The sequence below is a fragment of the Bos mutus genome, chromosome 24 (assembly GCF_027580195.1).
Source record: "Bos mutus isolate GX-2022 chromosome 24, NWIPB_WYAK_1.1, whole genome shotgun sequence".
NCBI classification, from domain to species: domain Eukaryota; kingdom Metazoa; phylum Chordata; class Mammalia; order Artiodactyla; family Bovidae; genus Bos; species Bos mutus.
The window spans coordinates 8,574,650-8,598,502 of NC_091640.1; the positions used below are offsets into that span (position 1 = coordinate 8,574,650).

The window sequence follows — 23,853 nt, forward strand, 5'->3', positions numbered from 1 at the left end:
TTGGACATGACTGAGCAACTAACACATACACATACACAAGGGCTCCCATTATTGAAATCCAATTAGTACTGGATTTAGGACAGATTTACAAGTTATTTCTTTTTGTTAGTTTCCTCTGCACCAGGAAGGAGTTTCAGTCAATCATTATATTGATAGCAATTAGACATTCAGGTAAGGAAGACACTCCCACAGTAGACTTTTATTAAAAATCACTTATTTCAACTTTTAACGAGAGTTTAATTTTTATTCTTAGAGGAGCATCTCCATGCCCACCTAAATTAATTCTACCACCTGTGTAAAGGGCTTATGAGCAGGCCCAGGCTGTGTTCCTGTGTCCCCCTGACCCCAAAGAGCTTCTTCTCCATCTGCAGGCCATTTCACCCACGCATTTATAAAAGGCCTTGGTCCTCACAAAGGAATTGGTCAGGAGACCGTATCCTTCATGTCATGCCCTTCCTGTATTACTGTCTGTGGTTGGCAGAATTCTAAAGATGTCCTACCGACCTTCCCTGATGACTCATAGGAGGAAGCTGAGATTAAAGATCCAAAACTGCCTCTTTTCTGTCCTCTGAGGTCTCAAGAACAAAATCACATGTTGGGTCCAGGGTGGTGGTTCACCTTCTCTCATGATCTGGGTGAGGGGCATTGAATAGGAAGCTCGTTCCGCTGTCACAGAGCCAGCTCAGCAGCGCTGCATCAGCAGCATTTCTGCAGCTTCAGTAGATACTGACATTTCAATGACAAGGGAAGGACAGAGCAATTACCCTTCTCTGGGAATGAATGGCCCCTGTCCTAATCCATTCTAGTCAGCAAGGATTTTTCCTAGAGCTGTCCCCACAAAGGCAGTAGCCACAGAGGATCTGGGGTGAGTGCAAACAGTGTCCACAGCCAGAGACACTGAAACTTGATCCAAAATTCTCAGGAGGGGCTTTCCCGGTGGCTCAGTGGTAAGGAATCTGCCTGCCAATGTAGGAGACACGGGTTCCATCCTTGGTCCAGGAAGATCCCACTGAGCCTGTGCACCGCAACTACTGAGCGTGTTCTCCAGAGCCCTGGGAGCCACAAGTCCTGAAACTAGCGTGTGCTAGAGCCTGTGCTGTGCAAGGAGAAGCCCAAGCACTGTGGCTAGAGAGCAGCCCCCAACTAGAGAAAGCCTGTGGAGAGCGACAAAGAACAGCCCCTGCCTGCCACACACCTGTACGTGTGTGTGTCATAAGCGCATTGTGTTGTGGTCAGAGAATATATTGATAATAGCATATTTTTTTCAATCTGTTGAAACTTACTTTATGATACACTAAGCACATGATTTTCTCTTACCTTTTCCGTGTGTATATACTCCCTGCTTGTTGAAGAGCTCTATAAATGTCCACTTTGTTTTTAAACTTTTGGTCTCAGGACCTCTGTATATTCTTAAAAATACGCTGAGGACACCAGACAACTTTCTTTTATTCTGTGGGTTCTATCTGACAATATTTCCCATATTGGACATTAAAACCAAGGCATTTAAAAATATCAATAAAAGTTTTAATTTTCATTTAAAATTAACAAGAAAACCATTAGATACAGCATCAAGAAATAACAACTCTAAAAAAGTAATTTTTTCTAGTTTTTCTCATGTACGTTATGCAAAGGAATCTAAAAATGAACAGCATATTCTGAATTGATTTTCCCTCAACACCACTAAATGAGATTTGCAGACCAGAAGAAAGAGCATCAGCCAGAAACTTGTGAGACATGCAAATTCAGAACTACTGACTCAGATTCTGTAAGAAATGGTTGGAAATGGAGTTTTATCAGGCTGTCCAGCTAACTGATGCTTAGCTCATTTGAGAAGCCCTACTTCAATGATCTTTACATTAAAAATATAGTTTTGTTCTCATCTTAAAACTTTTATTGATAGAGTCTACATACAGAAAAGTACATTAACCATAAAGGCAGAACTCAGTGCTTGTTTACAAAGTGAACACATCTGTGTAATAGCACTCAGATCAAGAAAGAAAACACCACCTGTACCGTTGACTTTCAACACTCGAGATTAATTTGCCTGTTGTTTGAGCTTTACGTTCAAACCACACCATACAGTGAGTACCTTTCTTTGGTTTTTCATTTTTGCTCAACATTTTGTCCATGAGCATCCATCCATGCAGTGCCCTTCACAAAAATGTATTCGTTCTCATTGCCATAGCAATATAGCACATTGCTATAGCATCCATCTGGAGGAGGAAATGGCAGCCCACTCTAGTATTCTTGCCTGAAAAATCCCATGGACACAGGAGCCTGGTGGGCTACAGTCTGTGGGGTTGCAGAGAGTCGGACACAACTGAGCACCTGAACACACACACACACACACACACACACACAGTATCCATCCTGATATTAGACATTTGAGTTCTTCAGTTTTTCACAGGCAGACTTGTTATAGACATTCTTGTACTTGCCTCTTGGTGAGAAAGTGTATGCATAATACATAAGGCATATCTATATATAATATGTAGTTCATTTGAAAAACTTTCTAAGAACATGTCATATTTAATATAGAACCCTCTACATGTCAAGGAAATTCATCACCACTGGAGACACATAAGCAGGAAAAACACACTTTTTTATTAAGATTTAAAATGTACTTCATATTATACTGCGAGTTTACTAAATACAAGTTTTAGCATTGGTAAATTTAGCCTGTTTCCTTTTAATTTTTTTTTTTTAATTTTGTATTGGGGTATAGCCAATTAACAAGGTTGTGATAGTTTCAGGGGAGCAGCAAGGGGCCTCAGCCATACATACACATGTATCCATTCTCCCCCAAACCCCCTCCCATCCAGGCTGCCACATAACACTGAGCAGAGTTCCCTGTGCTCTACAGCAGGTCCTTCTTGGTGATCCATTTTAAATATGGCAGCCTGTTTTCCATATAAAAAAACTCTTTATAGGTTTGTTTTGACCATTTTCAGTCAATGCTCTATTCTGATCATTTTTAGATTGTCTAGGTCAGTGGTGTGCAATGGAAATATAATGCAAACCACATATATAGCTTTAAATTTTCTAGTAGTCACTGAAAAGTAAAAAGAAACATGAAATTAATTTTAATGTATTTAATGAATTCATACCTAAAATATTATAATTTCAACATAATTAAGATGAGAAACTTTACTGTCTTCATAGTACAATGCATATTTACATTTTTCCAGCCACATAAACATTTTCCAGTAACTGAATCAAGTATCGGATTTAACATTTATTAAAATTAAATAGAACTAGTTAACTCCATCACACTAGCCACATGTGACTAGTGGTTATGTTACTGGAAAGAACAGGCCTAGGTCAAGAGTGGTTTTGTTGTCCTTCCCATGCTAACTTAAGCTGTGATAAAAATTAAAGAAGTTTTTCTTTTACCTTCTGTGGAAGGCAAAATTTTGAAATAGACTGAGAATTTTTTAGTCTACTTCTTTTGGGAAGATTCCTTTGTACTTTCCTCTCAATTATGCTGTGCACTTAAAACTGCTCTTAAAAAATAAAGCCTTTAAAAAAAATGCAACATAGATTTTTGTTGGTGGCACACACGCTGATGGTAATAAGTCAATCCAATGACGAAGTTTGTTTTACACAAGGTACAAGAGATGAAGACAGCATGGCTAGTTCACCAGGGAACGGTTGCTAGTGGTACCTCGTGAGGGGAGGATGGGACTAATGGGAGCGGTTAGAGGAAACAACAGATAATGAATGTACTAGCACGGAGTGTAGAGCTGTAATTTTATCCTGTATCCCAGTGAGCAGGGGTAAAGCTAAAGGAATCTATCTTTATAATAAAATTCTAAATGGTATTTCTGAAACATTCATCTAGCAAGTGATGCACAGAGTGTCTTAGAAGGGAAACTCGACGCTAGGAGCCCAATTATTCATGCAAGAGAAGGTGAGGCCCTGACCTGGGGATAATAGAGATGGAGAAAATGGGGGCGGACTGAAGAGACATTGAAGTAATAAAAGCAACAAGGTGTTGTGAGCAGCTGGATATGGAAAATATCAAGTAGGCAAGTACCTAGCCTAACTTCCAGGGAAATTGGCCAAACATTTGTACCATTAGCCAAAATAAGGTGAGTGAAATAGGAGACAAGGGAGAGAGGGAGAAAATTCTAGAGTGGAAAGGAATCCTAAGAGGTAGTGTCCTTTTACACAAAGAATTCCAGCTCTGGAATCTGAGACTTGGTTTCCAACAGCAATTCCATCATTTTCAACTATTAAGCAAATTACCCCTGACCTTCTAGATCCTCATTTATACTATTTCTTACTTTGAGGACTTTCACGAGGAATGATTATTTATGTATGTTAAACTTACAGAATAAATTAGATGCTCAGTTTAAAAGTGTATGTATTTGGATCTGCTGAACGCCTGCACTGGATACTATGCTGACTGCATAAACAAGATGAAACCTAGAGTTTTCTCTCAATCAGATTAGAACTTAATCTTCTGGTCTTTAGGAATAATAGTGTTTTATTTTCTTGGGCTCAAAAAAATCACTGCAGATGGTGACTGCAGCCATGAAATTAAGACACTTATTCCTTGGAAGAGAAGCTATGACAAACCTAGACAGCATATTAAAAAGCAGAGACATTACTTTACCTCCAAAGCTCTGTCTAGTGAAAGCCATGGTTTTTCCAGTGGTCATGTAAGGATGTGAGAGTTGGAACACAAAGAAAGCTGAACACCAGAAGAATTGATGCTTTTGAATTGTGGCATTGGAGAAGACTCCTGAGAGTCCCTTGGGCAGCAAGATCAAAGCAATCCAACCTAAAGGAAATCAGTCCTGAATATTCATTGAAAGGACTGATGCTGAAGCTGAAGCTCCAGTACTTTGGTCACCTCATGTGAAGAGCTGCCTCACTGGAAAAGGCCTTGATGCTGGGAAAGATCAAAGAGAAGGAGAAGGGGAGAACAGGATGAGATGGTTGGATGGCATCACCAACTTGATGGACATGAGTTTGAGCAAGCTCCGGGAGTTAAGGATGGACAGGGAAGCCTGGTGTACTGCAGACCGTGGGGTCGCAGAGTCCGGCACGAATGAGTGAACTGAACTGACTAATGAGCCTTCTGCCTCATAGAATTTTGAACCTATGGTGAATGGGCTGACATCATAATCCATTTTTTTTTCTCATAACACACATTCAGTAATTGGTAGTAGTTACTGCAGCGATCACTATCATATAAAACTCAGTAGCTTTTACGGAAAACTTTTATGTAGAAAACCACACAGCAATATAAATGTTTTATAGCAGGTAGTTTACTTATTTCAAAAATCAGGAAACTGGAACAATCATAAATTACATCCCATGATTAACTTCATGTTTTCAAGTTTCAAGGGAAACACTTTTTAAAAGGAAGGCTTAGCTGGCAAAAACGCATTAATGGAGTTTACTCCTGTGAAACAGATCTCGCAGGTTGCAAACGGGGGTCAAAGAAAATTCCAAATTCATTCTGCAAATACATGTAGGGTCACTAAGCATCCAGAGTCTTCAATCTTTCTGTCCACTGTTAAGACCCATCTTTTTTCAGGACTCTATCAACTGAATAAGAGCAGCAGGTGAAAGAAATGGCAGGATTAAATCTCTAGCGTTGCTAGTCTACCTCGTCTTCCGTTCAAAGTCTGGCGCGCATTTAACTTCCAGGAAAGACGCCCTGGCGCCCACGCCCGCACCCTAGGTTCCCACGCTCCCAGAGGCGGTTCCTGGCGCAGGGGCTTCGGGGCCGCGATCGGGCATGCGTGCCAGTTCCGCGCATGCGTGCCGGCCCCGCGCAGGCACTGCGACTCCGCGCATGCTCAGAGGTGGAGGTCGGCGGGGCCTGGGCGGGTCGCGGAGGCCGGCGCGCCCCGCCCGCTCCCGCAGCCCCGAGCCTCCCTTCCGCGGCTCGGCCGGCCGGCTTCCCCTTCCGGGCGCGCAGGCGGCAGCAGCCGGTGCTCGTTTCTGTCGCTGGCGCTGAGTCGGTTCTGGCAGCGCCCGTGCGGCGAGCATGGCAGCTCGGAGGCGCGGACCCGCCCTGCGGTTCTGGGCCGCAGGTAGAGGCAGCGGGGGCGGTGCAGGCGGGCGCGGGGACCGTCTCCGTGTGGGGAGAGGCCTGCGCGGCCGCCGAGATGCTTTCCCGTCCCGGGCCCCGGGTCCCGACACAGAGTGGGCGCTGTGGGGCCCTTAACCGGGCGCGGCTCCGCCGGAGAGGCGCGCCTTCCGACCGGCCTTCGGGGCGGCAGGGGGTTCGCGGAGCGCGGGCTCCGTCGGCGGGCGTCGAGGGCGCTCCTCCCCGGCGGGCGCGCACACCTGCTCGTCCCTGGGCTCTGAGCCTGGCCAGCTCGGAGGCATCCTCGCCCGCGCGGGCGCATCCTGGCCGGGCCCCGGGGCTGTGCGGTGTGGCCTGGGGACCGGCTGGTCCTGCTCAGTCTCGGGCCCGCCTCGCCGTCCTCCCCGCAATGGGTCCACTCGCACCGTTTAGCTCCCACGCGTGCCCGGCGCTGCTCCGTGATCAGTGTTAGGAGTCCAACCCAATTTTGTTTCTGTCAATTTGGAGGTGGAGGGGACAATATTTTTGAATGGTGTTTGAAGTTTATCGCTGAGAAGATAATTGCTTCTAGAGGAAAAGAAATACAGACAATGTACCCCCAAAAGATCTACCCCCAAAAGATGAGATGGTGAAAAACAGGATGAAATAAAAAATATATTTAAAAGGAACTTTCGTCCTTTAGAATTACTGGCCTAGGTAGAGCCTGCTGTCACCACATGGTCATGAATATTTATTAAACAGGTGAACGACTTATGCTTTTGCCTAATTTGTGTCCTCGGATGAATGGTGTGTTTTTTGGGAGGTTGTAAAAAACTGGAAACATTTTATAGGTGAATAAGCATATAATGGAAGCCATAAGATAAATTAGCATGTATTTTACTGTATACATCTTGTCTTTTGTTTGCAGTTTTTCTGCTGGATCTGGCTTTCTGTAAAGGACACGTGGAAGATCTAGATGACTCGTGAGTATATCTGTTTTTAAATAGTATCTTCATTTCTTCCAGCTGTGATGTTGTATGAATACTGGTATGAGTCCAGTATTTTTTAAAATAACACTTGTTTTACTGAGCACGTAAATCTGTGGTACGTAATTTGCTAATTTTGTTTGGAGGTAGATTTTTTTTGTTTTGGAGTGTAGTTGACTTATATGTTAGTTTCAAGGGCACTACGTTGTGTGAATATAATCTTTTAAAAGCAAACAATGGCCAGTGCTTACCTAGCACCAGTTTTGCTCCAGGAGTTGCACTAAGTGCTGTATGTGCACAAAATGGGATTGCACTGGGCAGTTTTATGAACAGTCACAAGAGGGAAAACTGCTGGAGTCTTCTGTTTTACCTGTACATTGTTAGTCACTACTGAGTGGGTGCTGGAGTTTGGTAACCATCCAGTAACACAGCATGAATCCCCAGGCTTTACTTGTCGTAGGTGAGAAGTCCGGCTTTAGACCAGAATCCTGTGTGTGGTTTTCAGGCCTGAGCATAGGCAGTGACATGGCTTTTCCTGGCAGGGCTCTGGGGGGAAGCTGCTCTCCCCGCACCAGACGTGGGGCACAGACAGTGCACCGCGGTCTCTGGGGTGCCGTGAGCCCTAGTCACAGACTTAGGCCCCCAGGCCAGCCGGACTCCTGTGTGTGCGTCTGCATTCTCAGCCTGGGGCCCCTTGTGGAGTCGTGTTGGTGGGGGGCCTTGCCTCAGGCGTTGCTTAGGGAAACCTCCTTATTGAGGGGCTTGGCTGAGACCCTTTCTGCACATGGACTCGGTACCTCTCCTCTCCTGTCCCTTCCCTCATCCCTCCCCTCTGCGCGTGGGTCCTCGGCAAGGCAGACGCCTTTGGTTCGGGCCTCCTCCCAGGTGAGATGCATCTCTCAGTGCTGAGGAGCTGGCAGCTCGTTTCTGTCTGCTGGCCTGCACTGGTGCAGTGAGTGAGTCAAGTCTTGACTCTCCGTTTGGCTGGTTGTCCTTGTTCACCACCCCTGCCCGCAGCAGGGTGCTCTGACGAGCAGAGAGCCCCAGGGTCCCGCGGGGCGCTCAGCAGCCTTCCTGGTGGGTATTGGGCGCCCTCGTGGATTGTTACAGGCGCTTCGATTCTCAGAGAAGCCACTGTTAACACTGAGGTGATTTTGTTAAAGTTCGTGGTGCCCTGAAGGGTGTGGCACCCCAGACCTGCTCCTTTCCGAGGAGGAGAAAGCGGGGGTGAGCCAGTGCACGAGTCTGGGGCCCTGACTCTCCTCAGCTGGGTGCTGCTGAACTGACAGGGTTGGCCCTCCTGTAATGAGCTTCCCAGGTGGTAAAGAAGCCGCTTGCCAGGACAGGAGATGCAGGTTCAATCCCTGGGTCAGGAGGATCCCCTGGAGAAGGAAATGGCAACCCACTCCAGTGTTCTTGCCTGGAGAATCCCATGGACAGAGGAGCCTGGTGGGCTACAGTCTGTGGGGTCACAAAGAGTCGGACATGACTGAGCAACTAAACAACAACAGCAAGAACAGAGTCTCCTGTAAGTGAAAAGCTTGTCTGGCCCACCTTCCTGGCGTCCGCGGCCGCCCCAGCCTCCTCTGAGCTCCTGGGTCTGCGGTGAGGAATCAAGGATAGTCGGCAAGGAGGCCGTTAACCGGGCCCGGCTTCTGGGTTTGTGCTTTCTGCTCCTACCTGTTGCTGGATGCCTGTGAAGATGAGGCACTGGGCTTAGGGTCGGTCCTGCCCCTGATAGGCGCTCTGTTCTGTCCATGACGCTCAACAGAATGGCCTTGTGCTGACTAAGGGACTAAAGGAAGTAGCCAACGAGGATTCTATGCTTGTCAGCTGAACATGGGGACTGAATTATTCTTCATCCCAGAGTGAGCAGACATGCAGCGAATTGCCTTCTGGGCCCGCAAGAGGATGGCACTTGGAAATTCAGGCACCATCCTAGCTTGGGCTGGTGAGCAGGGATTGCCATGGCTGAAGAAGACTGAACCAGAGTGAGAAGGCTGCCTTGCTTGTCTAACCCTGGCCGGGGCTAAACAACTCCCCAGGGACTGATGACCATGCGGGCCAGAGTGTTCTCGGCAGATGGAGCGCCTTGGCTCCTCATCGCCACGTAGGGACTCTCTGGATCCTGACTGCAGATGACACTGTCTCTAGGTTGGGTCCAGCCATCCCCATTACACTGACTTGGGCCGCACCATCAGGTCCTGTGAGACCATGTTTGTTTGCTGTGCAGGTTGCCCGAGGGCACTGGATCTGGTGATGCCTAGGGTTTGCAGCCCTAGCCCCACATCAGTGAGCACAGTCATGGGTGTACCTGACACCTTCCTTTCCACGTGGGGCCCTGTCTGGGATTCTGTACCAGTCAGCTCCTTCCCATTGATGGGATAAGGGAGAGGCTGCTGCTGCTGCTGCTAAGTCACTTCAGTCATGTCTGACTCTGTGCGACCCCATAGACGGCAGCTCACCAGGCCCCGCTGTCCCTGGGACTCTCCAGGCAAGAACACTGGAGTGGGTTGCCATTTCCTTCTCCAATGCATGAAAGTGAAAAGTGAAAGTGAAGTTGCTCAGTCGTGTCCAACTCGAAGCGACTGCTGTTGGACTGCAGGGACTGCAGCATCAAGCTCCTCTGTCCATGGGATTTTCCAGGCAAGAGTACCTGAGTGGGGTGCCATTGCCTAGGAGAGAGACTATTAAGCATCAAATGATGGGAGACAGTGGTCCCCGCCCTTTACCTCTGGGTGCAGAGCTGCCTGCAAAGACATCAAGAATAATGGCCATCGGTTAGAGCGTTCTGGTTGAACAGTTTGCTTAAGGTGGCCATGACACTTTCTTGGGTAGCCCCACAAGATGAATATAAAATAGAATTTTTTACTGTAAACCCCTTAACGGGAAATGGGGGAACCCGCTTGAGAGTCAGGTTCCCAGATCCCACCCAGGGGCCAGGCCTGCCAGCAGACTTCCTAAGGCTCACCCCAGACCCCGCCCTGCTCTGTTCGCTGTTAGGCACAGGTGTAAGTAGAGGAGAGGGGCTCCAAGCTGAAGCATTTATGTTTCTACAGAGTCCCACTTGAATTTTTACTCCTAATTATTTTATCATTGCTTTTGTTTTATTAAGGTGTTAAATGGATAAGATCTAGAGGTCACTGAGTAAAACTTTTAAAGTAAAACTTACTAAAAAATTTGTCCTGTGCCCCCGTATTTATCAATTTGTTATCTTTACCTGTGCTATTCTGTTGTAAAGTGGAAACCTACAGTCAAGATCTGTGTTCTTGTTTTTTAGGTTTAAAGAAAACCGAAAAGATGACATTTGGCTTGTAGATGTGAGTATTTACATTTTTTGTACAGGTCACCCATCCCTCTCCTATTTTAAATGTGACTTTCCATTGTCCTCACCCATATACGGTAACAGACAGAACCAGTACCAGTGTCGTAGCCCACTTTTCTTCTCAGGTGGTACTCTCGGGGTTTTTATATTAAAGGGAACCTCAGAGCCTTAGGATCTCTGGCAGGGGAACCTGTTTTTGATGAAATTCTCAGCAAGTCCACGTGTGCATGATGTCTGAGGGAGATTATGGTATGGTTTTATCACAGAATCCACTCAGTATTTCATTTCATCCAAGAGATTGAGAATATTAGTATCACTTGGCAATCAAAGTCATATTTTCATCTTGGTAGTGAGGGAATCAGCTTTGCATCTTCTTTTCCTCGCTGTGACGTTTTGAATGTGTTTAAACCCTGGGATGTCTGGGTGCATTCTGACATGCCTCAGTGAGAAAGCGGGGTGAGTGGCAGGAGAGAGATGGAATGAGACGCACAGAGCTGACGGTCACTGAAGCCAGGCAGCGAGGCGTGAAGCTCCTGGTTTGTCTGTCTCCTGTGATATATGTTTGAACGTTTCCATAGGCTGATATTACAAGAGAGTTAAATCTTATTTCATAAAAGTACAAAACAAACAGTTTTTGTTATGCTACCTAATGGGAGGCACCTAAGTACCACCCTGACCATCTGGTGATCCTGAAGAAGGAAGGACCAGGATTTTAGTTTCATCAGCCTGACTTGTCGCTATGCCATACTGTCTTACCAGTGGTTATACTTACAGGAGCAGAGTCAGCTACTGTATTGCAGTTTTTGCAATAAAAATAAGTTGATGTTTATCATTAACACTTAAGGGGTGTGCATATGATATATGAAGTGTATTTGGTGGTTTAATTTTATATCTAACATGGACATAACTCATTTTGGAGCAAAGATGTTTTTAATTGTAAATTATCTATTTTAAATAGGTATCTGAAATAGATATCAGTAGCCATTTAAAATGACTTTAAAGTAATATCAGTGTTGAGTTGTATCCTGGAAGTTGACATGTCTGGATTTGTATGTGTGTATGTTCATTTTGTAACCACTTTAAAAATTATATTTAGACTTTTGGTCCAAAATAGATTATTATCCAGTTGTTTAGGGAAAAAGATTCTTTTACAGTTAAGATTGACATCCACAGTAGTACAACATCTTAGTGGTTTTCCCTCTCTTTTTTTCCAAACAAGTTTTATGCACCATGGTGTGGCCATTGTAAAAAGCTGGAACCGATTTGGAATGAAGTTGGTCTTGAGATGAAAAGCCTCGGTTCTCCAGTGAAAGTGGGAAAGATGGATGCTACTTCTTATTCCAGTAAGCAGCTACTCGGTTTATTGTTTTTCTCTTCTCGTAACGCAAGTGTTTTAATTACAGGAAGCAGTATTTAAGGTAACAGGAAGACGAGATTTCAGACTATGTTTTACAAGTTAGATGGGTTAACTGTTGAACGTGTGATACGCAGTCTCTGTTAATCTTATACTTAATACAGATGTGGAAGTCCCTGTTCCTACTGGGAGCACACTTGAGAGAATCAGTTGCCTGAGACAACTACAGGAGATGGAGTGGTGAACTCTGGATGCCACTGAGGGTGAAGAAGGAGCGTTTGTTGTCTGAGCAGCCTGAGTGGCATGGTAGAGGAGTCCACGGGAGCTCGAAGGATGAGGCGAGCTAACATACACGCAAGTGGGGACCAGGAGAGTTCTCACATTAGAGAGGGTATTACAGGGAAATCGTAGAGCTGAAGATGGGTTCAGCGAGTCTGTACCAGAGACTACAATGTCTTCAGGCAGAGGCTGGCAGACCGCAGCCCCGGACAGTCTGGCCCCCGCCCGCTTTGTGCATGGAGCTCCGCTGGACCAGAGTCACTTCTGAGTTTACTGTTGTCTGTGTGGCTGTTTTTGTGACCCAGAGGCAGAATCAAGTACTTACAACAGAGCCTATCGCCCCACAAAGCCTAAAAGCTTTATTATCAGACCCCGTACAGGTAAAGTTTACCAATACCTGTCTTAAAGGATTTGGGAAAAGGCAAAATTAAGTTCAGAGAATATGAGGTGTCACACAGACTCGGGGAGAGCATGGCTCAGAAAGTAGATCAGATCCCACTCTGCTTGCTGCTGTTTCCCGTAGCCCGGGGCACATTTCTTAACATTTACCAAATCGCTAAACTTTAATTTCTACACCAGTAAGTGTTTAATTATGATGCATTTTGTATTGGTTGTTGTGAGATTAAAATGATATAGCACATGTACAATCTCTTGTAGTGTGCAATAAAATATAGGTTCCTTTTTGCATTAATTAATGAAGAAAGTGGAAGTATGACATACGAAAGCTTATTTCGTTTTAGGAAGTAAGCTTTGTACTCTGGGTATAAATTTAGAAGAAGACAGACCTATGTTTTAAATCCAGGTCAGTCATCTCTTACTTTTGTGGCTTTGGGGAAGTATTAATCTCGCTGAATGTTAGTTCCCTTGTCTGTAAATGAGAGAGTGATAATTCTCAAGGTTGTGAGGATTGTATTAATATTTCTTATTCAAAAGCCCTGGCACAATGGCTTGCGCTTGTCAAGCGCTGAGGGATAATACCAGACTTTAAGAGCCTCTCAGGTGGAACAAGGTGTTTTGGGTTTTGTCAGTTGTCAATAGAGCGCTAACACACATTTTTGAGAAGGCAGATGATTTGATAAAAATATTTTTGGCAGAAACATGTAGGATGAAAAGAGCAGTTATAGGCAAAAAGATTATCTAAGCTGACTTTTGTATGCATCTTGATATAGGATACTGGGAGGCCAGACTTGAGTGAGTGGCAGGGGAGTAAAGAGCCAGTAATTCTTAATAGACATTTGCAAGGGTTAAATCACAGATGTGATAGATTGACTCTGATATAAAGAAAAACAATTGAAAATAATAGTGTAAGAGTCTTAGCAGAACTCACACTGGACTACATTACCATTACCAGGAAAAAAACAATTACATTTAATTCTGTGTTTTTGTGTTAGTAGCTGTTCCAACTTTGCGGTGTTTTGCTTTATTGATGCTTGGGAATATGGGGAGCTAGAGTGCAGGTGAGATATTAGAACTAGAATTGTTGAGTCACACAAGTGAACTGCTGTGACTTTAGGAGGGGGTGAGATGGATGGTAAGAAGTTAGAGAGAAGATAGTATGGTTGAGTGGATATTTCTTGATATAATCTTTTACAGTGTTTAAAAAATCACTCCTTTTAACTTTTGTGAAAGTTAATGCTTATGTCTAGGCATGTATGTTGATTAGACATGCATACACGTACACTTGTCTATATAGTAATTCATTCATTTCACTGAGTCAAAGTCAATACACAAGTAAATTGTCTGGTAGTGTTTGATGTCAGTGATGGATGCATTTTTCACCTTATAGATCAAGAAGATGTTTTTTGTGCTATGGAGAAAAATACCATCTTCCTTAAAAAAAAAGAAAGTTGTTAAGTATTCAAAAACTATTTAGAGATTACAAATAGATTTTTGGCATATAATTCTTACAGCTTTCTTGAATATTTCAGGGCAGCTCAAATACAGGCATTTTAGTAGAACTTGGACTCAAACAGGTGAAGAAATTGAATTTCCATTTCAGGCTAGCTGTGGGCAGTGTTCTGCCTCTAATGGTGTAGCCCTGGACGACTGGCAGTTTCCTGTGTGTCTCTTCCGTCTGCATAGGTGGCTTTGCAGATGGTCACAGCATCAGTGTTTCCCAGCATTTAGTCTGCAGGCTACCTGTATTAGGATACCTTGGTGCTCAGTATGAATTCAGATTACAAAGGCCCACACCTCCCCTACCAAATGAAAATGAGATTGAGTCATGAGAATCTGTATTTTTAACATGGACTTCGGGTGATTCTTGAGTTAGAGAATCATGAAGTAAAGTATAATTTTGATGGATCGTTAAGGGATTTCAGTTTGGCGTGGGATAGGATTATTCAGTGATCAAGTAGAGAAAATCTCTTAAGACTACTTGAGGGTAGCTTAGTTCTCAATCATGTAATTGCAGTGATTGAAATAAACACCATCATATTCAATCCAGCAAGTCTCTGTGTATAGAATTGTTGAATGGGAGAGATTTGAACTTTGCTGATTTATCCTGCAATATGTATTTGGAATTGTATCAGATATTTCTTGATGGCTTGTTTTAACTGTTTATATGACTTCTTAGTGTTATTTGATATATTATGTCCAGTGTAAATTCAGATGTTACTTTGGCCTTTCATTTTCTACATATTCCTTAAAAAATGAGGACAAAAAGGTTCTCATCCAAAAGTTAAAATGTTACGATGTTACCTGTAATCATGTACTGATTTCTATTATGAAACCACTGAAAATTCCACTGAAAATTCCACACTGATGCCTGAGTGTGACATCATTTTATATAAAGATCATATTTTACCCCTCTGTGATGTATAAACTTTCAGGGGCATTTGGCCAATAAGATTCTTATTTTTATTCTGTGATTGCAGATAAATTTGCAGATCAGTCGTACGTTTCTAGAGTATAAGCCCTTCTAGTCAGTGACTGTATTTCAGGGTTGTTCCAACTTGGTCCGGTGGACATTTGGGGCCCGATGATGTTTCGGGGGAAGAGTTGCCTGTGCATGGTCCAGTGTTCAGCCCCGACCTTGGCCTCTGCTCACTGGATACCACTAGCTCCCTTTTCCTCCCTCCCCCAGCACTGTCAGCTGAAATTCTATCAGGGATGGAAGTTAACCTTCAAAGAACCGAGTGGCTAAAGGGTGGATGGTATCAACTCCATCTTATAGGCAAGAAAACTGAGGTCGAGGAGATTAAGTGATGGCACGAAGTGTGGAGCTGGGATTCTCTCACTGCAGCCTGTTACGAGAACTGTAACATCAGCTATACAATTCCACCACCATTTTTCTCATTGATTGCGTATTTCATTTTATTTGATTTGTGTAGATTTTGAGTTATGTAAGCCGTTGCTACTAGCTATACCCTCCCTCTCCAGATCAGTGACATTTGTCTCTGTATTTTGGCACTTAATTAGATGCATTTGAAGGTAATCAGGGCTTATGTTTGCCTGCCTTCTTAATTTGAGGTGAGGAGCATTAAGAACATATTTACTCACATAATCTATTTTTACTTGAAAGAGGGCAATCTCAATAACGGTATTCAATTAGAATATCCTTGACCCAGAAGTATTTGTAAATGATATGATCAATAAGGGTTTAATACCAAAATATAGAAACAGCTTATATCAAAAAAACTCAATATCCAAAAAAACTACCTGATTAAAAAATGGTCTGAAGACCTAAATGGACTTTTCTCCAAAAAAGACATACAAATGGCTAACAAGCATGTGAAAAGATGCTTAACATTACTAATTATTAGAGAAATGCAAATCAGAGCCACAAAGGCATGTTGCCTCTCACCTCTCAGAATGGCTGATATCAAAAAGTCTACAAATAACTAATGTTGGCGAGGATGTGGAGAAAACAGTTGTGTACTGTAGGTGGGAATTAAATTGATATAGCCACTTTGGAAAACAGTATGGAGCTTCCTTAAAAAACTAAAACTAGAACTACCCTATGATCCAGCAATCCCACTCCTGGGTATATATCTGGAAACAACGAAAACTCTAATTTGAAAGGATATATGCACCCCAGTGGCAGCAGTATTTATAATACCTTGAGAGTCCCTTGGACTGCAAGGAGATCCAACCAGTCCATTGTGAAGGAGATCAGCCCTGGGATTTCTTTGGAAGGAATGATGCTAAAGCTGAAACTCCAGTACATTGTCCACCTCATGCGAAGAGCTGACTCATTGGAAAAGACTCTGATGCTGGGAGGGATTGGGGGCAGGAGGAGAAGGGGACGACAGAGGATGAGATGGCTGGATGGCATCACTGACTCAATGGACGTGAGTCTCAGTGAACTCCGGGAGTTGGTGATGGACAGGGAGGCCTGGCGTGCTGCGATTCATGGGGTCGCAAAGAGTTGGACACGACTGAGCGACTGAACTGAACTGAACTGAGACATGGAAACAATCCAAGTGCCCATCAACAGATGATTGGTTTAAGAAGATGCGAGAAATGTGTATATATGTATATATATATATAAAGAGAGAGAGGCAGAGAAAGAGAGACACCCACACACACATATATACACAGTGGACTATTTAGTCATAAAAAAAGAGTGAAATTCTGCCATTTGCAGCAACATGAATGGACCTAAAAAGTAGTATGCTTAGTGAAATAGGCAGACAAAAAACGATAAATATTGTATGTTATCACTTGTTTGTGGAATCTGACAAAACCAATGTATATATTAATATCAAAACTGAAAGGGACTCACAGATAATAGAAAACCAAGTATGGATGCCAGTAGGGCGAGGAAAGCAAAGAGGGGTGGGATAGGAGCGTGGGGTTAAGAGCTACAAACCATGTGTAAATAAGCAACAAGGCTGTATTGCACAGCACAGAGAAATACAGCCATGTTTCATAGTAACCTTAGGTAGAGCATAGTCTATAAAAATATTGAGTCACTGTGCTGTAACTAATATAATATTGAAAGCCAACTGTACTTCAATTATATATATGTATGTGTAACACTTGATAGAATTAAGTCCTAAGTTAGAGGTAGGCACGGATAAATTATGTGTTGGTCTAAGCTCACAGGGCTATTCAAAGACAGGACCTGTATCTTCATATATATACACCAGGTTTTTATTTTTGTCACCCCTATTGTTTGTGCCATCTCTAATAAAAGCCATTGTTGATCACTGGCCAGAGCCTCCTAGTCACCTCTCTTCATGTTTAAGGGAAAAGGTCTAGAGTTGAAAAAGAAAGGAGGAGAGATTTTCGGTACTATCTGTCACAAATTCACTTTGTCTTTTTCCTGTGTTTTGGTGCGGGGGAGAGAAACCAAAATTAATGATTACTAAAGTGATTGGTAAATCAGCACCCAGTTTTTTTATACCCAACTGTCATAAAAAATATTCTGGAAATAAAAGAAAATGAACAGAGGGAGCAATTATGTGAGTAAATACAGTATACTTTGCATAAGTTAGGATAGTTGTGTAAACATATTGTATTTTGCCTACTGAGAATATTTTCTTTTTTTTCTGTCCCAGTTGCCTTAAATCTGTAAAGTAGTATAGTTTTGATTTTCTATAGTGATTACTATGCCTCTTAAAGTCGTCTAATTCTCTATTGTTTCCTTATTTTCGTTACTATTTTTTGTTCTCCTTAAAAAGATGCCATTGTAGTGACTGTATCTTATTTTAATTAATGTGGAGATTTCACAGTAACTTCGAAGTAACTGAAATTATTAATACTCTAGGTTGTTACAAAAGCAGAAACTTTTAAAACAAGTAATGTTGCTTTGAGATAATATTTTTGCAATTACAGTTCATGTTTTTAAAATTAAAGTACAAAGCAGTTCTTTTAAGACTCAGAAAACTGGGCCTTTTTTTGGAGAAATGTGTCCTGTAAATGAAGTCAAATGAAGAGTGAGACTTTATATACGTGTGGGTATATATATATTTATATATAATTTTTTAAAAAAACAACATCTTTTAAAATAAGTACTTTATAGATAAAACTTACTCTCTTGGAATTTATTTTTTATTTTGTTATAGTATTTTTGTGTAAGTCATAAGTTGGATTATCAAGTAATTATTTTGTATGAGAATGTCATGTTTTTTCCTTTTTGTGTGTTTACATTATTTTTTAAGAGTTAAGAACAACATATCTATATGGGTTTGTATAAGTATATATTTTTTTAAGTAAAAGGCTCATTTATTACCTAGTTTCTCATTTTAAAAAAATTTAGAATTATTTATTCTTTTTCTTATCAAGGCATTGCTTCAGAGTTTGGAGTTCGAGGTTATCCAACAATTAAGCTGTAAGTTGAGTGTTGTATGTTTATATGTGTATTTTTATTAGTTCACTCTACTTACATTTTATTATATTTCTAGTAGCTTCCTTGGAGAATTGAAGACTTGGGTTCAGCAGTTCTTTCTAGGTGCAGTGTGGTTCAGGGAAAGGGATCCATCTGTGCTTTTTCTTTGCACTTAAGTTAATGTGTGATTTAAGGCTAATTCACCAAATGTGTTTTGAGTTGGACTGTGAGAGGCGCTTAGCAGGACAAAGGTGTACAGTTGTAAATTACAACAGGTCTTTTACCCCTCAGGTGCTCAAGAGTGTATTCTGTTTAACTTGTGAATCCTATCTCGTAACAGATTTTACTTTTCTATAATTAAAATAGACTTGCTTCATTAGAGGTGAAAGAAAAAGAGAATAAAATTGATGGATGTTAGTTATCACCTATAGATTTGACCACATCTGTCACAGAGCATATACAGTAAAAAATATCTTGTGATAATTCTAAAGGCCTTGTTTTGTAATCATGGTTTTATTGAATTTTCTCATGAGTTTAATCCTGATCTCATCCTTATTTTGGTAATATGAAGACTTGAGGAATTACTTGGAAACTTATTTTTGTAATAAAGTAAGTTATTTTTTAGTTCCTTGGGTTCTGTCTTGGCCTCCCTCCTTCTCCCACTGTTTAAAAATGTTTGCTAAGCCTCTTAGTTTCCTGTGTTCAGTTAATTATCTTTTTTATTCTTTTGGTTTAATTATAGGTGTTCTGTTGCACTTTCACAACTTTTAAAATTTCAGTTAGTTGGACACAATTCATTGGCAAGATTTTAGACGATTATCTAATTTTCTAGAAGAGGTGTTTTTAATGCATTGTTTTACCCTGTAATCTTGGTGGATTTATCACGTTACTCTGTTGTATTGCTTAAAATTGTTTTTATCTTTACCAAAATATTAATTCCCTGTCCTTTCACTGACCTTTTTTTGGTTTGTTTTTATTTTTTTTTAATTTAATTTTATTTTTAAACTTTACAATATTGTATTAGTTTTGCCAAATATCGAAATGAATCCGCCACAGGTATACCTGTGTTCCCCATCCTGAACCCTCCTCCCTCCTCCCTCCCCATACCATCCCTCTGGGTCGTCCCAGTGCACCAGCCCCAAGCATCCAGTATCGTGCATCGAACCTGGACTGGCGACTTGTTTCATACATGATATTATACATGTTTCAATGCCATTCTCCCAAATCTCCCCACCCTCTCCCTCTCCTACAGAGTCCATAAGACTAAGATAGTAAGACTTATGCTTTGAGTTCCTGACGATGAATGTGTATTTTTTCATTTATTAGAAGGATAAATATATGCAGCTATCAAACATAGAGTAAAATCTTTTCACATAATTTTAGAAAAATATAGTCTTCTTCTTTGCATTTTGAGTTGTTGATCCCCTGAAGGCAGTGTTCAGCTGTTTTTTCCCCATGATTATGCTGCTTCTAAAACTCCATTTACTGTTTTGTATGCTGTAATTTGTGTAACAAAAGAGAGTGATTATCATTAAATATGAAAACAGTTAATGTAAACTTTTATCTTCTTTTCTTCTTTTAAGATTAAAAGGAGACCTAGCATATAATTATAGAGGACCACGAACAAAAGATGATATAATTGAGTTTGCTCACAGGGTGTCAGGGTAAGTTTGTGTTCTGACAGGCCTTTATGATATCAGTGTTTGAAAATTAAATGTATTTTAATAAACTGCACTGAATATACATATTTTTAGGTTTTTAAATAAAATTGTCTATGAGGAGAGATAGAGTTGCACAGCATATGCAAAGAGCTTCTCTAGAAAAATAAAGGGGTCCATGATTTATGTTACATACTTGCTGACCTCACTCACATTTAAATTTATTTTGTGTATAGAAGAGCTTTTCCCCAATGGATTTTTTTAATACATTTTCAAGACTTGATTACTTCTAACGGCTTTGTGAACCTTAATTTTTATTTCATGATGGTTTCGCCTTTGTACGACCTGGTTTACATTATTTTGCTCATTGTCTAGTTTCAGTGTTAAGAGAAACCCCACAACGTGATGTTCTGAATAGTCTTAGGCTTTAATCCCTAGCCTGTGATACGTGAAGATGCTTTTGAGATGTAACTAAGATTCTTTCCCTCATCTTTCACATGCTCCTGTATGCCAGCTGTGAGGTATTGTTGCACATTTTGCTTAGAATATAATGTAATTAGAACCCAGAGATCTTTTTGAGTTTCAGATCTCTGAAGTTTTACTGCTAAAAAAATGAATTTTGTCTTTCCTTTTGGTTTGAATCTGGTGATTTTTTTTTTTAATTTACATCTTGCTGGCATATATAGAAAGTTGGTGCATATAATTGTTTAGTGGGATTATGTATAACTTCTTGAAGAGAACATTTATCTAAGTAGGTTACTTCGAAAATATAGTAGCTTATGAGTTTGACAGAATGTAATATATTGATAGCTCTAAATATTTTTAAGTTAAATTGAAATACTGGGGTAGATTTGTTGGGTGGCATGATACTATATAGCTTAAATTATTTGAGAAAAGACACAGAATTAGGAATGATCTTTGAATATTAAAGTTTGCAAAGCTTTGATAAAGTATAATTTTTACTGTATTTTCTTACTGATTGCATGTTTCATTTTATTTGCTTTGTGAATAATTTTGAGGTCACTTTATATTACATGAGGGGGTCTCTAGTAGGGTTACTTTATTCCCCTGTGGTTTAGATTAGTCTTTATGTTTTGGCAATTTTAAGATGGCCTTCTCCTGATGTAACCAGGACTGAATCTACTGCAAAGGAAATTTCAAGAATCACTTCTGGAGTTGCGTCACTTACCAGTTAATTACTCACGCGTGAAAATAGAGACTAGAATAGAGTGATGCAATGCATTTAAAGAACTGTGCATTTTGAAAATATGTTTGCCTTTGCAGAATACATTTTGTTCTTTTTGCAAATGTGATGGAATAAAAATCTTATAGACCACATTTAGAAGCAGACTGCCTCTTAGCTTTTAGTAATATTTCATAAGTCATATGTTTTATAGTCACCTTTGATGTAGTTCATTTCTCAGTTTATTTGGCTTTGAAATATATAATAAAACTTCTTACAGTTTTGTTTTCATAAAATTCTTATATGCTACCATTTTCCATTTTATTTTTCCCTAGAAGAATAACATACTTAGGAACATTTTAGATTTTAATCTTTATAGAGTGTTTTAAAACTACATAGCATTTAAATGGACAGAGTAAGACATAAACATTCTAAATATAATGTTATTAACTCCTAGAATAGTATATTTCACAGTGTGTTTGTGTGAATGATCTTTTGAAAGGGAGAAAAAAAATCACCTCTCACGTGGATGGTTTTGTTTTTAGCTGAGGATTCTAAATGGACTATAGTCCCATCTTTGCCTATCCAAACATTGGTTAAGGTGATATTCTCCAGAGGGACATATTTAAAGCTTATTTTTTAAACTGGTAGATCAAATTGTAGGTACTGTATTTTAATAGTGGTCACAGGCTATAGTTTATAAGATTTATGTGGATTGAATGATATACTTAAAAGGCAATTCATACAGTAATAAAAGTTTGTGACATTAGACATGATGGGCTGACATAAATAGAAATAAAGTATGTACTACTCTTAGTTCAAGTACAAGGTTTTTTTCATTTGTTCTATTTTCAAACAGGGCTCTAATTCGGCCACTTCCTAGTCAGCACATGTTTGAACATATGCAGAAGAGACATCGTGTATTTTTTGTTTATATAGGTGGAGAGTCACCTCTGAAGGTATCAAATGATTTTATTTTTTAATCCATAAGAACAGAATGTATTATAATTTAGTTTTCTGTATAATGAAGACTTTCTTGAAAAACTCAGGACTTATTTCATCGTTATTAGGAATACTTTAGTTCAATCTAAGTGTTTTTTATAATAAAAGCACTTTGTCATATACCCTCTATAGTATTTGCCTTCATGAAACAATTGAGTAAAAAGTGGGTGGATGTGGCCTACCTTAGTCTTTCTTCTGTTCTTGACCTATTTATTTAAATTCTGTATTGCTTTTCAGCATTTTGAGACTTTGAGACTGCAACATGCAGTTGAGTGTAATAGGCAAAAGCTCACTGTTGTAAGATTATTGTATACATGTATGTGTATGTTTGCATGTGTGGACATGCACTTATCTCTTCATTAGCAAATTAAATTAATAAATGTAATTTGAGCTTGTTTTATTTAATGAACATTATTTGAAGGCATATAAAAGCACTTAGTTATAATGGTCTTTTGCCTAAGAAACAGTTTATTTATGTTTAATCTTTCCAAATGAAAGGATTTAAGGTAGCAAATTGTCGTGATCTATTAATACTTAGCAATGATACTACTTGCTCTGAATGTTTAATGAGGAATGAATTTTGATCTTGGTTACTGTTTAAAAGTTACCTTTTTTCTGTTTGTATCTTCACAGGAGAAATACATTGATGCTGCTTCAGAATTAATTGTATATACATACTTCTTTTCTGCCTCAGAAGAAGTCGTCCCTGCGGTAATATTTTAAGTTGAATTTTAAGTAATGTGTTAATATGTATATTCAACAACTGTTGATTGTTCTTTAATCATTGTAGCATGCACAGTTTTAAGTCCTGGATTATTGATGACAACCAAAGTCATCAGGACCCTCATACGGTAGAGGTTATGTTCTTGTGGATGGGGAAGTGGATTAAATTTTAGTATTGTGGATGAGTCTTTCTGTGCTTGGGTCCTCGGGAAACAAAGCTGTGAACAAGATATCATAACTGCTTAAAAAAAAAAAAGCAGCAGTGTAGTCATTTAGAGGTGGGATGGCTGCTCTTGACTGGTTGATCAAGAAGTATCTGTCTGAGGAGAAAATATATTTGAACTGGGACTTACGGGACATGAAGGAGCCACACACAGGTCTGTGGCCAAAGTAAACCAGAAACAAGGACCAGGGGATGCAAATGCCCTGGATGAGAGCCTGCCCGGCGTAGTGGAGTGACAGCGGTCGCCACTGCGGCTGTACTGCAGTGAGAAAGACGAGAGGGAGGTAGAGGCCAGTGGAAGCCTTGTAGGTCATGGCCACGCATGCGAAGGGCTAGGGAAGGACTTGGTCTCAAGTCTGTTTTAAGGACATTCCTCTGCTAAGTGCAAAAGGGACTGGATCAGGATGAGACTCAATCAGGAACATCAGTTGAGCTCTTGAAACAATCTAGGATTTAGGCTTGAAAGGTAGTAAAAGAATTAGGGAGAAGGAGAGAATTATGTTTGGAGATGGAATTGTTTGAGCTTGCCCTAGAGGAAAAGAGATGAATAATAAGTCATTATACGTGTTCTCTTGGTTGTAATTCATTTTGATTGAGAAATAGTTGTTCAGGTTCAAACATGAAAAGACTCTAGCTGTGACTTTGAATTGTTCAGTTGCAAAATAAAGAGGTGCTTTAGTAATTTAATAAAAGGATGACTCTAGGTTTTTGGTTTGAACAACTGGGTAGGTAGCTGGTAGTGTTACTTAGGAGCTTGGGAATACTGGGGAAGGAACAAGGTAAGAGTATGGGAGGAAAGATCGAGTTTTGAAGGTTTATTT

General features: G+C 40.7%; 1 protein-coding gene across 1 annotated transcript in view; it reads left to right on the plus strand.

Annotated features, from left to right (window-relative positions):
- Nucleotides 1–5,807: 5,807 nt before the first annotated feature.
- TMX3 (thioredoxin related transmembrane protein 3) overlaps nucleotides 5,808–23,853 on the plus strand; it is a 38,413-nt gene continuing 20,367 nt past the window's right edge. The window contains exons 1-8 of the mRNA XM_005903765.3: nucleotides 5,808–6,050; nucleotides 6,954–7,008; nucleotides 10,292–10,331; nucleotides 11,556–11,679; nucleotides 18,201–18,246; nucleotides 19,827–19,907; nucleotides 21,944–22,043; nucleotides 22,720–22,797. Coding sequence (XP_005903827.2) covers nucleotides 6,005–6,050; nucleotides 6,954–7,008; nucleotides 10,292–10,331; nucleotides 11,556–11,679; nucleotides 18,201–18,246; nucleotides 19,827–19,907; nucleotides 21,944–22,043; nucleotides 22,720–22,797 — 570 coding nt within the window. The 5' untranslated portion in view covers nucleotides 5,808–6,004. The remainder of the gene's footprint in view (nucleotides 6,051–6,953; nucleotides 7,009–10,291; nucleotides 10,332–11,555; nucleotides 11,680–18,200; nucleotides 18,247–19,826; nucleotides 19,908–21,943; nucleotides 22,044–22,719; nucleotides 22,798–23,853) is intronic.